We start from the raw sequence: 14,683 nt of genomic DNA, 5'->3' as shown, positions 1-14,683 counted from the left end.
ATTACTTGATTATTTCTGGTCAGACGGTGTCCTCAGGGCCCCAAGCCACAGGGGAATGGATTCCCCCTGGATAGTGGCCCCTGACTTTGCCCTCAAAGGTTTAGAAAGTTTCCTGTGGGGCTTGGAGTACGGGATCCCATAAAAGCCACCACTGAGGGACACTGGGCCTTCATAGCCACAGAAGGTCTTTTGGTGCCAGTCAACAGTGGGCCTGTGCCCCCCTGCCCCACGCCTCCCTTTCCTGGGTGCCAAGCTCTTTCCAAACGACATTTGGGTCCATCTGGGCTCCCTCCTCCTAGCCTGGCTGCTCAAGCTCCAACTAAGGCAGCCTCTGGCCTCCCTTCCCAGGCCCAGGGCAGAAGCTGGCTGCTGGCCAGCGGTTGTCTTCTGGGTCGGTGCGGGTGGAGTCTGGCTGGTCTGTCTTCCACCCTTTCCGCCTCCTGGCAAGTCCTGAGCTGCACCTCATTGCCCGGCCAAGGGGCGGAGACACGGGCGACTGGGGGCACCTCCGGTGACCAGGACGGGGCTGCGCTCCAAAGAGGCCGTTGGGCCTGGAGTGGGGTTGGGGGTCCGAGAAGAGTTGAGTGACATCTGCCACCCCATCCCGGGTTCAGCTGTTTCAGCCCCTCTCAGCGCACGGAGACTGTTAGACCCTTCCTGTCCTCCAGCGCGTCCCGTGCCGCTCCCAAACCGCACGATAAGCCCCACCGGGAGTGCGCCATAGGCCGGGGTGCGTCACGGGGCCGGGGCGGGGCGGGCCGGGCCGGAGTCCGGACGTCGGGAGCGGGATGGCGGCGGAACAGGACCCCGAGGGGCGCGCGGCGGCGCGGCCGCTGCTCACCGACCTCTACCAGGCCACCATGGCGTTGGGCTATTGGCGCGCGGGCCGGGCGCGGGACGCCGCCGAGTTCGAGCTCTTCTTCCGCCGCTGCCCGTTCGGCGGCGCCTTCGCCTTGGCCGCCGGCTTGCGCGACTGTGTGCGCTTCCTGCGCGCCTTCCGTCTGCGGGACGCCGGTAGTCCCCCTGCCTGCGCGACGAACCCCCCACCCCGGGAGCCCCCCACGCCCGACGAACCCCTCACGCCCGACGGAAGCTCCCACCCCGGGAGCTCCCCCCCACGCCCGACCGAAACCCCCACCCCACGATCCCCCCCACGCCCGACAGACGCCCCCACCCATGGCCGGTGCAAGTCCCTGCCCCGCAATGGAACCCCGATGTCCCACGACTGGTCTGTCCCCACGCTGGTCTCAGCGCAGTTACCTCGTTTCCAGACGTGCAGTTCCTGGCCTCGGTGCTGCCCCCAGACACAGACCCTGCGTTCTTCGAGCACCTTCGGTCCCTCGACTGCTCCGAGGTGACGGTGCGAGCCCTGCCCGAGGGCTCCCTCGCCTTCCCGGGCGTGAGTAGGGGTGACCAGGTGGGGCGGTGGCCACGGGGTGCTGGGCCGGGCGCGGAGCTGACTTCGCTCCCCACAGGTGCCGCTCCTGCAGGTGTCCGGGCCGCTGCTGGTGGTGCAGCTGCTGGAGACACCGCTGCTCTGCCTGGTCAGCTACGCCAGGTGGGCTGCGGGCCGCTGGCAGGGAGCGTCGGTTTGGGATGGGCCCCCAGCGCTGGGGCTGCGTGCTGGACTGTGGCAGCAGGGCTGGCTGCCCAGGGTCCCAGGGCTGGCCTCCCACCCCCACTGTGTAGGGTGTAAGGAGGGGTTGGGTGAGGGTGGAGTTCCCAGGTTGGAAGTTCCAGGCCCCAGGTAACCGCTGTCTTGGTTGGCCTGGTGACCCTCACCCTGGGCCCCGTGACTCTTGTCTCCCTACAGCCTGGTGGCCACCAATGCAGCGCGGCTTCGCTTGATCGCAGGGCCAGAGAAGCGGCTGCTAGAGATGGGCCTGAGGCGGGCTCAGGGCCCGGATGGGGGCCTGACAGCCTCCACCTACAGCTACCTGGGCGGTGAGGGTCTGGTGCGGGGGAAGGCAAGGGCCGGGAAGGAGGAGCCCCGTCCTGGCCCAAAATCCCCCAATCCCACACCTTCCTTCCCAGGCTTCGACAGCAGCAGCAACGTGCTAGCGGGCCAGCTCCGAGGTGTGCCCGTGGCAGGGACCCTGGCCCACTCCTTCGTCACTTCCTTTTCGGGCAGTGAGGTGCCCCCTGACCCGGTCAGTCCCTCCTCTCAACCCTGCTGTCTCCAGGCGACAGGCCTCAAGCCAGCCCTTGCCCTGGGGAGAGGTGTGCCACCCAGGCAGGTCACCCCAGTGCTGTCCCAGGAAGCTGGCACAGGCTGCATTACCTTTGCCCTCAAACTAGGGTGTCCCTGGCTGCTCCCAGGCCTCATTCTGCATTCCTGGCCCCCATTCTTCACCAACCCCATTCCACAGATGTTGGCACCGGCAGCTGGTGAGGGCCCTGGGGTGGACCTGGCAGCCAAAGCCCAGGTGTGGCTGGAGCACGTGTGTGCCCACCTGGGGCTGGGGGTGCAGGAGCCACACCCAGGTGAGCGGGCAGCCTTTGTGGCCTATGCCTTGGCCTTTCCCCAGGCCTTCCAGGGCCTCCTGGACTCCTACAGCGTGCGGAGGTAAGCCCAGGCACTTTAGGAGTGGGCTCAGCAAAACCTCGGCAGCCCCTGACCCCCTTATCCATTCCTGCAGGAGTGGTCTCCCCAACTTCCTAGCAGTCGCCCTGGCCCTGGGAGAGCTGGGCTACCGGGCAGTGGGCGTGAGGCTGGACAGTGGTGACCTGCTACAGCAGGCCCAGGAGATCCGCAAGGTGTTCCGAGCTGCTGCAGCCCAGTGAGTTTCCTGGGGAGGAGGTGTGCCTGGTGGGGAGACCCCTGGGGAGCCAGGATTTGGGAATGGGGCAGGGAAGGACAGTGAGGCACTCGGCTGTAGTTTCAGAGGTAATATTGCAGGCTGTGGCAGGGAGGTAAGGGGTGGGGCTCCCTAGGAGCTCCCAAGCAGGTGAGCGTAGGTGTCCCTGACTGAGGTGGGGGGGTAGCGGGGGGACACTGGGGTGAATCAGGAAGACCTGAGGGGCGGCCCCCACCCCTTCTCCACCCACGCGGCAGGTTCCAGGTGCCCTGGCTGGAGTCAGTCCCCATTGCAGTCAGCAACAACATTGATGAGGAGGCGCTGGCCCGACTGGCCCAGGAGGTGGGGTGGATGAGGGGGTAGGCAGAGGGTGGCTGGGGGGTTCCTGGAGGCCCCTGCAGGTTCTGGCTGGGCTCACTGCCACCTCCTTTCCCCTACCCAGGGCAGTGAGGTGAATGTCATTGGCATTGGCACTGGCTGGGCTCACTGCCACCTCCTTTCCCCCACCCAGGGCAGTGAGGTGAATGTCATTGGCATTGGCACCAGCGTGGTCACCTGCCCCCAACAGCCTTCCCTGGGCTGCGTCTATAAGGTGGGAACAGTGTTGGGGGCCCAGGTGGGGGCAGGTCTGAGGGATGGTGCTGGGTGGGGCATGAGGACCAGCCAGCTCAACGCCTTCTCCCTGCAGCTGGTGGCCGTGGGGGGCCAGCCACGAATGAAGCTGACCGAGGATCCCGAGAAGCAGACGTTACCTGGGAGCAAGGCTGCTTTCCGGCTCCTGGGCTCTGACGGTGAGACCCTCCCATCCCCCCGCTGTCTACCTTCAAAACACCAGGGCCCCCCCTTATTCTTGCCCCCACCCACACAGGGTCTCTACTTATGGACGTGCTGCAGTTAGCAGAGGAGCCAGCGCCACAGGCTGGGCAGGAGCTGAGGGTGTGGCCTCCAGGGGCCCAGGAGCCCTGCACCGTGAGGCCAGCCCAGGTGGAGCCACTACTGCGGCTCTGCCTCCAGCAAGGACAGGTGGCTACCCCACCGCCCTCACCTGCCCTCCAGCCCCAGTAGAGCCCTGACCAGGAGCCAGCCCCAGGCTTCTCTTTCCTTGCCTCTTCCCTGCAGCTATGTGAGCCGCTCCCATCCCTGGCAGAGTCTAGAGCCTTGGTCCAGCTGTCCCTGAGCCAACTCAGCCCTGAGCACAGGCGGCTGCAGAGCCCTGCACAGTACCAGGTTGGAGGGAGGCCTGCCCTGTCATTCTGCCCTGTGTGCCCCTGCCCTTATCATGCCTACCGCTCTCCTTCTCTGCTCCCTGCAGGTGGTGCTGTCTGAGAGGCTGCAGGCCCTGGTGAACAGTCTGCATGCAAGGGCGTCCCCCTGAGACTGCCAGCTATAGGCCCCAGTGGACAGTCTGCGTGCAGGGGCGTCCCCTGAGACTCGGAGCGGGGCTGCCTGGAAACAACACGAATCGCTCACTTCTCCCCACAGCTTGTCCTGTGTTGTTTGTGTCATTTGTTCACCCAGCCCACACTCACCTGGCCCCAGGGCCTCCCGGGCTGGGGCTGGGCTGGAGTCGGGAATCTGAGCTGCGCTGGAGGGAGCAGGAGGGTTTGCGTCCCAGTGAAAGCACAGGCCCTGCCGGGTTGGGAGACAGCCCTGTACTGAAGCCTGAAGGGCAGTGAGGAGTTCCCCGACTTGGGGTGGGCTGTGGGGAGTCAGATCCCACAGTAGAGCTGCGAGCACACAGGCAGGGAGGGGTTTGGTGTCTGCCTTGAAGTTGAGGGAGTTGCTGCGGAAGACCTTTCCTTGCTAGAGGCAGGCTGGGGGCGGGACAGGATGGGGGTCAGTGCCAAGTAAGAGGGTCCAGCCGTGGCCCTGGGCTTCCACGCCTGCCTAGGCACCGTCCCCCAGGCTCAGGGTAAGTGAGAACATCTCAAACTCCCCATGCCAAAAGGGAGAGCTCAGGTGTCTCCTGCCACTGCTGCTGCCAACCCGGCACCCCCCTGGCATCTGACCTCAGGGACATAGCTCCTGACCCAGCAGCCCACGGAAGGAGAGGAAGAAGGGGGAAGAAGTTGAAGCTCCAGGAGCTGACTCAGCCCCAGACACCTGACCAGAGTGGCACTGCATGTGGCTGTGTGCTGGGCTGGCCCTGCCTCTGTGCCAGCAAGTTCCTGATCTCAGGGTTCCACCAGTTTGGGCAACACAAGCTTCAGAGGAACTGCTTGGGAGAGGGGTTATAGGCTTGGCAGGAAGTGGAGGCTGGGGGCCTGGGCCTCTCTTGTCCAAGCAGCCTGAGGTGGCACAGAAAGGCAAGGGCGTGGGGGGAATGCCGACCGCCTGGGGTGCGTCAGGGGCACTTCCGTCTGCCAGGCATTCCACCAGACCAGCTCATCTGGCTCCCCGGGGCTCAGGATGGGCAGCATCCACTGTGTGGTTGGCTGAGGGTGGAGGGTGGGGACTCAGAGCAGAGGTCCGGTCTAGCTAGCCCCGGGGAGTACCAGCTAGGACAGAGATACAGACTCACAATCACTGGACAGAACACACCACACCCCAGGCCCACAGGGCACCCGCGCACTCCGAGGGGCCCAGCCAGGGTGGCTGTATTCCGTTCTTGCACTGCTGTAAAGAAATAGCTGAGACTGGGGTAATTTCTAAGGAAAAGAGGTTTAATTGGCCCGTGGTTTCGCAGGTACAGGAAGCATGGCTGGGGAGGCTTCAGGAAACTTACCATCTTGGCGGAAGGGGAAGCGGCAGGTCTTACGTGGCCGGAGCCGGAGGAAGGGGTGGGGCGGTGCCACACGCTTTCAAAAAACCAGATCCTGAGAACTGTATCAGGGGACAGCACCGAAGGGGGAAGTCGCCCCCAGGATCCAGTCACCTCCCACCAGGCCCCACCTCCAGCACCGGGGATTACATTTCAATGTGAGATTTAGCCAAGGACCCAGGACCCAGAGGACCTGCACAAGCTCTGGAGGGGCCGCCGCTCCTCTGGCATCTTCGTTGCCCGCTCCACCCCTCCGGACTGCCCCAAGCTCACCCAGTCATGCCTGTTCCAGGGTGTCTGACAGAGCCAGCGTGCAGGGGGCGGGGCTAGCCTCTAGCCCCAGGCCCAGTGGGGAGCTGACTGTGGTTTGGGGGCTGAATCAGGCCTCCGCTCACGGTGGGGCGCAGACTTCTGGACCCTTCGAGGACCTCCTCAGAGCTGTCCACAATTGCCCTGAGCCCCCTGGTCAACAGGAGCTGGTAGTCAGGGTGAGGGCCCTTCTCCCCCTTTCTTTGTGGATCTGCCAGCTCTTGGGGATCCTGTTCCCAGGGCCCTGGTGGGTAGAGCCACACCACAGGCACTCAGGCTCCAGGTGGCCACTCCCCTCCAGCAGCCCAGGCAGGGGGGCCCCTCAAAGGCCCATTGTAGGCACCTCCGTGTGGCTCCCCAGCCCCCACAAGCTCATGCCCGCACACGCGCCACCACGCCCATCCGTGGTCCCGCCTGTGGTCCCGCCTGGGCCAGCTTCTAGGTCAGTCCTGGGCACAACTTCCCAGGAGGAGCAGTGACAGGTGCTGCAGGCAAGGGCCGCCATGGCTGGGGGTGTGTGGGGCCGGGCCCGGGAGGCTCCCGTGGGGGCTCTAACCCTGACAGCACTGACTGAAGGAATCCGAGCCAGGCAGGGGCAGCCCCAGGGACCCCCTTCCACAGGCCCTCAGCCCAGGTCCTGGGAGCTCAAACCTGAAGCTGAGCCACAGACCCAGGCACTCACTGCCCCCTCTGAGGCTGAGCCTGGACGTGGGGCCACCGTCCCTGAAGCTGGCAGCGAGCCCTGCTCCCCCAACAGTGCCCTGGAACCAGCCCCTGAGGGGCCCCACCAGGTGAGGAGTGAGGGAAGGGATGTTGTGGGAACCGGTTGGGGGGTCCTGTGGATGCTAGGTGGAAGGCGGCAGCGGGGGGCGGGAGCGGTGCTGGACCTGGGGGAGGTGAAACAGGCTGGCGAGCAACAGAGGAGCAAGGGATTTTGTAGGAAGCCAGGTGGGAGGCTGAGAGACCAGGAGGAGAGCTAAGAGAGGTTTGGGCACTTCAGACGCCCCACCCTCCTGCCCTAGGTTCCCCAGAATTCCTGGGAGGAGGCAGTTCTTGCCGACCTCGCATTGTACACGGCTGCCTGCTTGGAGGAGGCTGGCTTTGCAGGGACGCAGGCGACAGCGCTCACCCTGTCCTCAGCCCTGGAGGCCCGAGGGGAGCGGTTGGAGGACCAGGTCAGCCTCCACCCACTCCATGCTCTACAGACTCCTGCCAGTTCGGGAACCAAGGTGGTGGGAGGGGCCTGGAGAGCACAGCCTGACCCCGCCACCTTCAGGCTGCTCCTGCCAGGTGGGATCAGGGTGGGGGTGGAGGTGGGGTGCAGGCCAGAGGGGAATGGACAGTGGAGGAGGCCTGACTGCTGAAGTCTGCACTCCTCCCCACCAGGTGCATGCTCTGGTGCGTGGACTGCTGGCGCAGGTGCCTAGCCTGGCGGAGGGGAGGCCCCGGAGGGCGGCCCTGCGAGTGCTGAGCGCGCTGGCCCTGGAGCATGCGCGGGACGTGGTGTGTGCGCTGCTACCCCGCTCTCTGCCCCCCAATCGGTAACCCAACCGTCTTGGTCCTGGCCCTGCGGTCCCCACGCGGCTTCCTTCCCCCTTCCCGCTTGGCGGTGGAGTCTGGCCCCAGAAGAGGGAGCTGAAAGGGGGCCTCCTTATGCCAGCCCCATGATGACTCGTGCCCCGTATCCATTCCCGCTCCCCTCACTTTTAGCTCTGCAAACTCCCCCCCACCCCCGCACTCCTGTCACAGAGTTTCTGATGCTGGGCTCCTCTTTTGGAGCCACCTTCTATCTTCGGGTGGTCTCCCCTGGAGACCATCCTCGGGTTGGCTCTGGAGTGGGGTGAATGAGGCTGGGGGGCTAATGTGCCTGGACATCCTGGCTCTTTGGTTAATTTGCCCCAGAAGTTATCTTTGGTTTTATTCTCTGTGGCGATTTTTTTTTTTTTTTTTTAATAATGCCAGGTTTATTTCACTGTCGCTGACCCAACAGGACTCCCAGTGGGTCCCCACCCTGCACCTCAGTTTGAGACAGGGTATGCTGTGGTCTGCACAATTAACACTTCATTTGTTTCTCTGGGATTTGGGGATGGGGAGAGATGGGGGTGGTTGTTTCCTGCCCCTCCCCTGCTGGAGTCCTACTGGCTGCCTTCACCCTGGCTGTGGACTCCCTACATCCCCTGGACACCCACCCCTGCACCCATTCCTTGTCTCACACCAGCCCCCTCCAAACCCTCAGGGCAGCAGCCGAGCTCTGGCACAGCCTAAGCCGTAACCAGCGTGTAAATGGGCAGGTACTGGTGCAACTGCTGTGGGCGCTGAAGGGTGCTTTGGGGCCTGAACCCCAGGCGCTGGCGGTAGGTGGCTCCAGCCATTACCACGGGGCAGGCGCGGGGAGGAGGGGAGGGGGGGAGGGGGAGGGGAGGGGGAGGGGAGGGGGAAGGGAAGGGGAGGGGGAGGGGAGGGGAGGGGGAGGGGAGGGGGAGGGGAGGGAGGGAGGGAAGAGGGTGGGGACGGGGAGTTTGCACCTAGGTAACTGCTCCTGGAATGTCCCACGCATGTCTGAGGCTTAGTCCCTGTCCTGTCGACGGCACGCCTGTCCCTCTGCTGCCCAGTGAAGCTCTGGGCGCGCCCCAGGCCTAAGTGGGCCACTTGCTCCGTAGGCCACGCGGGCTCTGGGGGAGATGCTGGCTGTTTCAGGCTGCGTGGGAGCCACGAGGGGCTTCTACCCACATCTGCTGCTTGCGCTGGTCACACAGCTGCACAAGCTGGCCTGCAGCCCCCGCTCCCCCGACATGCCCAAGATTTGGGTTCTGTCCCACCGAGGGCCACCACACAGCCATGCCAGGTGAGAGGCAACACCAGGGTACGTGGGGTGGGCCAGCATGCTGTCACCCTCTCAGCCCCCACTGCCCGCCTGCTCACTGTCCCCACCATCAGCTGTGCCGTGGAGGCATTAAAGGCCCTACTCACCGGGGATGGAGGCCGCATGGTGGTCACATGCATGGAGCAGGCAGGAGGCTGGAGGAGGCTGGTGGGAGCCCACACCCACCTGGAGGGTGTCCTGCTGCTGGCCAGGTGAGGAGGGGCCCCAGGAAGTCACACCAGGAAGAGACTCGTTGCTGGCCAGGTGCTGGGCAGGGGGACAGGGAAAAGGCAGGGGCATGAGGGTGGTGTTGGGATGGCGTCTTCTCGAGGAGTAAGGCCGCCAAACGGAGCGAGAGCTCCCATTTCCACCCACCCCAGTGCTATGGTGGCACATGCCGACCACCACCTGCGAGGCCTCTTCGCAGACTTGCTTCCGCGGCTGCGCAGCGCGGACGACCTGCAGCGCCTCACGGCTATGGCCTTCTTCACCGGGGTGAGCCTGCTTCCCGGATGGGTGGTGAAGGGTGACCCTGGACTTGATCCTTGAGTCGCAGCGGCCTGCACGGGGACCGCGGGCGTGCTGACCCCGTGTGCCTCGCCTAGCTGCTGCAGAGCAGGCCCACCGCACGGCTCCTGCGGGAGGAGGTCATCCTGGAGCGACTCCTCACCTGGCAGGGAGACCCCGAGCCCACCGTGCGCTGGTTGGGCCTGCTGGGCCTGGGCCACCTCGCGCTGAATCGCAGGAAGGTGAGAGAAGGGGAGGGGTGGAGAGAGTCCTGACCGGGTCGCGGCGAGGTCTGCAGGAGGCTGAACTCGAGTCCCAGCAGGTGCGGCACGTGAGCACACTACTGCCGGCACTCCTGGGCGCACTGGGCGAAGGCGACTCGCGGCTCGTGGGTGCAGCGCTGGGCGCCCTGAGGAGGCTCCTGCTGCGGCCGCGGGCGCCTGTGCGGCTCCTGAGCGTGGAGCTGGGGCCGCGCCTCCCTCCGCTGCTGGATGACGTGAGCAAACTCCCCGCCTCCGGTCCCCGTCCCTCCGGCTGTCGTCGCCCCCGCCCCTCCAGTTTCTCCCTCCCAGGCCCCGCCCCGCCCCTACCGTCTCTACCTCCCAAGCCCCGCCTTCTCAGGCCCCGCCCCGCCCCTCCAGTCGCTCCCTCCCAGGCCCCGCCCCCAGTCTTTCCCAGCTAGGCCCCGCCCTCCAGGGCCCCGCCCCTCTAGTGTAGCCCTCCCAGGCCCCGCCCCCCTAAGGCCCCGCCCTCCCAGGCCGCCCCGCCCCGCCCCTCCAGTTTCTCCCTCCCAGGCTCGGTTCCCACCCCCCACCCCCCCACCGTCTCTCCCCCCCCAGGCTTCTTCCCGCCCCGCCCGCCCGCTGTCGCCCAGCTCCGCCCCTCCAAGGCCGTGTCCCGCCAAGCTCCTCCCCGCTAGACTTTTCCTTCCAGATCCCATCCCTCCAAGCCCCACCCCCCGTAGGGGCACCCCAGGCTTCCCAACCAGGTCCAGCTCCAGGCCCTGTTCCCTGTCCCCAGATCCCACTGAGTCAGCAGCCTTCCCTAGACCCCCGCTTCCTCCGCGCTGGCCACCCCCTCCCACCCTTGCAGCCCCTCTCATGCTCCGCCCGCCCTGACGGCGCCCTCCCACGCAGACACGGGACTCAATCCGCGCCTCGGCGGTCGGGCTCCTTGGGTCTCTGGTGCGCCGGGGCCGGGGCGGGCTCCGGCTGGGGCTCCGTGGCCCCCTGCGGAAGCTGGTGCTGCAGAGTCTCGTGCCGCTCCTGTTGCGCCTGCATGACCCCAGCAGGGACGCTGCTGAGGTCAGCTGCCCCCCACACCATGCCACCCCTATGCCATCCAACACTCCCCACTCCCACCGTGCCTCCCCTCTCCCACCGTGCCTCCCCTCCGACAATTACAGGTCAGGGACTCCCCCATCCCAAGGACCTCAGGGGTAGGCGTCACGGGCGACCAGGTTACTACTGCTCTTCCCTTGAGATTCACTCCGGGCCCCTGCCCTGGGCTCTTTTGCCCCTCACCTGATGCCCTTGCTCCCCCTCTTCTCACCCCCACCTTTTGCCTTTCTACTTCCTGGACCCCTGACCCGGCTCCCTTCCCCTATCCCAGAGCTCAGAGTGGACCTTGGCCCGCTGCGACCAGGCCTTTTGCTGGGGCCTGCTGGAGGAGATGGTCACCGTGGCCCACTATGACAGCCCCGAGGCCCTGAGCCACCTCTGCCGCCGCCTGGTCAGTAGGGGAAGCAAGCCGACCACAAGGGGGTATAATCAGCTGCCCACTTGTTCCAGGGTTAACCGGGGCCCCCAAACCGTTTCTACCGCAGCCAAACCAGATCGTCAGGCTACTGGTGGGACAAGTCCAAGGCCTCAGACCATGCCACCTGCCTTGGGGGGCTCCCCTGGAACCCCGGCCCCTGGATTCAGCTCTGCAGCCTCCTCCACACTCAGGATCACCCTCCTGTCCTGCCACTAGCCCTTTTGTCCCCAGGTTCAGCGATACCCAGGCCACGTGCCCAACTTCCTGAGCCAGACCCAGGGCTACCTTCGGAGTCCACAGGACCCCCTGCGCCGGGCAGCCGCCGTGCTCATAGGTGAGGCCGCCCGGGGTCACACTGCCCCTGGCACCAGGGCTGTGGGAGCTGGGCCAGTCCCGCCCTGTGGGGCTGTGGGGCCCGCAGTCATGCATCTGCTGTGGTCCAGGCTTCCTTGTCCACCACGCCAGCCCCGGCTACGTCAACCAGGACCTGCTGAGCTCCCTGTTCCAGGGTGAGGCCCCACCTTGCCAGGGGATGGTGTTCGGGAGAGGTGGCTGGTGCTAGGGTGGAGTGGACGGGAGCGGTGGGTGGAGGGCCGGGGGCCCAGGCACTCGGCCCTCCTGGGCTCCCCAGCCTGAGCTGCGATCTCTTCGCAGACCTAGGGCAGCTGCAGAGCGACCCCGAGCCGGCTGTGGCCGCGGCAGCGCACGTGTCCGCCCAGCAGGTGGCGATGCTGGCCCGCGCCCGGGGCCGCCCCCGCGGGCCCCGCCTCCTCCGCCTCGCCTCGCGCCCCGCCCGGCCCCCACCCGTCTTCGCCGACAGCCCCTTCCAGCGCCCGAGCCTGGCGGGCCGCTGGGGCTGCTCCGGACCCGGCCGAGTTTGAGGCTGGGGGCTGGGACCCGCGGGCCAGGGTCCGACTCGAGGACCCCACGGGCACAGCAGCCCGTCCCCACCCCGACGGAGGGGCTCCCTGGGCCTGGTGCTGGATGCCAGTGCCCGCACCCACCCCCCACCACCGCGCCCCCTTTTCAGGCACCCACCACCCTGATGGCGACCCAGAGGGACAGCCGGCACCCATCTGTCCCCGTCAGGGGTCTTGTTCTCACAGCCCCCTGGAGCGTGCCCCCTGCCCCACCTTGGGCCTGGCTCCTGGCCCAGATGGCACCTGGCCTCTTGAGTCTGGTGGGGGACCCCAAAGCTGGTGGTCCCATAGGCTGCCCTCCTGGGTCTCCACCTCATGCCTGGACAGGATGCTGTGGCCTGTCCGGGCCTTGGCCGGCCCTGCCCCTGCACCCCCGATCCTCATCCTGCAACCCATTCCTTGCCAGCATCCTGAGGCTCCTGGCGGGCATCCTCTCTGCTCAAGAGTGTTGACCTGTCTCCTGGCCGCACCTGCTGTGCCCCCTCAGCCAAGCCATCATCACCCCCCCTTCATCATGTCAGGCCTCACAGGAGCCAGGCCTTCTCCAGAAGCTGCCCCGACCTCCCCCCAAGCTGGACCACGTAGGCCCTGGATCACACCTGGGGGTTCAGATGTGGGGGTCCTGTGTGCACGCCCAATCAGACTGAGCACTCATGACGCTACCCCAGCACCTCTCCCAGGGTTAAATGAGGAACGCGCCACTGGACACATGAGGAAGAGGCTGTTCTGGGAGCCGGCAGTGCTGTGCCCTCACCTCTCTGACTTTGTACAGGAGGTTCCTGCACCTAGGATGCCTGCCTGGAAATGTCCTCACATTCAAGGCCTCCTTCGCAGCCTCCCCCTCAGTGAAGCCTCCACACGTGCACGGGGCGTGTGCGCAGCCTTGTGAAGGGCTGGGACCATTTCCCCAGACTGGGGCCTCAGGAGCAGGCATGGGGTCCTACTGACCTGTCTCCCCAGCTCCCGTACAGAAAACATCTAAAATAAACACACATGGATGGAAAGCGTTGAGCATCTGTTTCGAATGTGGTTATGGGAGCTGACCCTGGTCCAAGATCTGGCTCAGGCTGGGGTCATAAGCCATAGGCCCCGACATGGCCCCAGGTAAAGAGCCGGTTTGGCAGCAGGGTTAAAGGTCAGGCAGGCTCCAGGCACAGGCTACGACCAGGTCAGGTTGGGTTAACCGTGAGACAGAGAAGCTGCACTCTGGTCTAACAGGCGCGGAATGGATGGGGTTAGACCTGTCAGCACTGGGGTGAGGGTCTCTTTGCAGGTCATATGCAGGAAGCTGAGGATCAGGTCAAGGGCATGGGTCTCTGTGGAGCAGGGGGCAAGGTTTGGTGGATTAGTTTGGATCCTCCACAGCAGATACCAAAACGGGATTCAACATACAAGAAACAGACCAATAGAAGGTCAGAGAGGCCAGAGGCCACCAGATGCCCAGTGAAGGTCAGATGGAAGCACCTTGGACGTCCGTGCTAGCCTTCAGGAAGCTCTCAAGCCAGCCATCTGTCTGAGGTCCGCACCTCCAAGGACAGGCTGGGAGCACCCATGGGGGGCACACCCTCAGCACTGGCAGGGACGGGTTTTAGGACACAGCCACATGGATCCTCTCAGTAGCAGCCCCAAAGAGGGAAGCAAGCCCGGCCTCCTTGCTCACCTTGCAACCAGGAGCCAGCCCCCAGGGCAAGCATGTGCTGCCAGCCTAGCAGAGGCATGCCCACACCGCACAGCACGCTGGACAGTCTTGTGGGCAAACCCAACAGTGATGCTATGCTCACTCCAGATGGGGGCTCAGGCGGGAAGCGCACCATGGTGTGCAGGCAGCACCCAGTGCTCCTTCCCTCCCTCATGGTGCCCAGGAGAGTCCGTGCCATCCTGCAGCAGGCTGTCTGCAGTACAGGCATGGCTTGCACCACACAGCTGCCTGTTAGGAATGTGTCCAGCCCCGCCTTGCTCTGGCACTGCCCAGAACCTGGTTGCCCTGCCAGGAGGAGTGAGGTTCATGTAAAGTCCACCTGGTCTCTGGAGTGTGACTCTTCCCTGCTGGAATTCCTGGGAGGCTCCAGGTGGCACAGGGGGCTGGTCCCTCCATGGGGATGCTGTGGCCCCCGGGTCCATCAGACCCACCTGCAGAGAGCCCACCCCAGGGCAAATCTTCCAACGGGGTCTAAGATTGGAGGGCAAGAGGGCAGGTGCACCCTGACACTCATTCCCTTTCCACCTCTAGCCAGAGGGCCAGGACGGTCTTGGCCTTGATGCCTAATCTCTAATGGGCAATGTTGCCGAGAGCTCACTGGTGGCGCAACACTCAAGATGGGGCTCAGGTGTGGCCTATCGCGTGGCATGGCCTTGATGGTCTCAGGGCGCCGAGGCTTTGCCTTGTGTGCCTGCCCATTTCAAATGCTTTCTTGGACCCGGGCTACTCCTACCCCACTCACCCTTTCGAGTCACCCGAAAGGGTTTTCAAAGGAGGACCATGAGTCTGAGAGGCGTTGAGTTTGTTCCTACACTGTGGGTGGGAGTGTCTAGGAAGTTCTGTAACTTGGATCTGAGATATCTGGAGTTTGCTTTGTCTCCTATTTCAATGTTAATGTCACTATTCATAGCAATACCCCATGTCTACAAAACATTAAAAAATTAGCCAGGACTGGTGGTATGTGCCTATAGTCCAGCTACTCAGCAGGCTGAGGCGGGAGATCTCCTTGAGCTCAGGAGATCGAGGCTGCTATGAACCATGATTGTGTCACTACGCAGCCTGGGCGAC

The 14,683-nt window shown here is 64.9% G+C and overlaps 2 protein-coding genes and 1 long non-coding RNA gene across 10 annotated transcripts; 2 read left to right on the top strand and 1 right to left on the bottom strand.

Annotated features, from left to right (window-relative positions):
* Window positions 1-482: 482 nt before the first annotated feature.
* NAPRT (nicotinate phosphoribosyltransferase) lies at window positions 483-4,277 on the top strand. 6 transcript variants are annotated; one of them, XM_073999679.1, is made up of 13 exons: window positions 483-730; window positions 1,272-1,399; window positions 1,476-1,558; window positions 1,814-1,944; window positions 2,035-2,150; window positions 2,370-2,566; window positions 2,640-2,780; window positions 3,056-3,140; window positions 3,310-3,390; window positions 3,487-3,589; window positions 3,667-3,821; window positions 3,918-4,025; window positions 4,111-4,277. In XM_073999679.1, the coding sequence occupies exons 4-13, from the start codon at window positions 1,878-1,880 to the stop codon at window positions 4,171-4,173; spliced, it is 1,116 nt and encodes a 371-aa protein (XP_073855780.1). In that variant the 5' UTR covers window positions 483-730; window positions 1,272-1,399; window positions 1,476-1,558; window positions 1,814-1,877; the 3' UTR covers window positions 4,174-4,277. The 6 variants fall into 6 exon arrangements, 5 of the variants coding, with proteins under 5 accessions (XP_073855780.1, XP_073855779.1, XP_005564302.3 ...); XM_073999678.1 differs by having other exon boundaries at window positions 3,241-3,390; XM_005564245.4 differs by lacking the exon at window positions 483-730 and adding an exon at window positions 777-1,014.
* A 1,166-nt stretch (window positions 4,278-5,443) lies between these two features.
* Window positions 5,444-5,949, bottom strand: LOC141407476 (uncharacterized). Its single transcript, XR_012416763.1, has 2 exons — window positions 5,833-5,949; window positions 5,444-5,621 (listed from the first exon to the last, which is right to left on the bottom strand). It is a non-coding gene; the product is annotated as an uncharacterized lncRNA (long non-coding RNA).
* Window positions 5,950-6,313: 364 nt separating this feature from the next.
* Window positions 6,314-12,920, top strand: MROH6 (maestro heat like repeat family member 6). 3 transcript variants are annotated; one of them, XR_006700561.3, is made up of 14 exons: window positions 6,314-6,659; window positions 6,891-7,043; window positions 7,255-7,409; window positions 8,105-8,222; window positions 8,529-8,713; window positions 8,806-8,943; window positions 9,112-9,226; window positions 9,337-9,480; window positions 9,561-9,734; window positions 10,375-10,542; window positions 10,850-10,969; window positions 11,064-11,330; window positions 11,440-11,505; window positions 11,651-12,920. XR_006700561.3 is itself a non-coding variant. In XM_005564240.4 (14 exons), the coding sequence occupies exons 1-14, from the start codon at window positions 6,372-6,374 to the stop codon at window positions 11,875-11,877; spliced, it is 2,154 nt and encodes a 717-aa protein (XP_005564297.3). In that variant the 5' UTR covers window positions 6,314-6,371; the 3' UTR covers window positions 11,878-12,920. The 3 variants fall into 3 exon arrangements, 1 of the variants encoding a protein (XP_005564297.3); XM_005564240.4 differs by having other exon boundaries at window positions 11,228-11,330; XR_006700560.3 differs by lacking the exon at window positions 11,440-11,505 and having other exon boundaries at window positions 12,323-12,435.
* Window positions 12,921-14,683: the final 1,763 nt, after the last annotated feature.

The sequence above is a fragment of the Macaca fascicularis genome, chromosome 8 (genome assembly GCF_037993035.2).
Source record: "Macaca fascicularis isolate 582-1 chromosome 8, T2T-MFA8v1.1".
NCBI classification, from domain to species: domain Eukaryota; kingdom Metazoa; phylum Chordata; class Mammalia; order Primates; family Cercopithecidae; genus Macaca; species Macaca fascicularis.
This window is presented reverse-complemented; position numbering and strand designations above follow the sequence as displayed.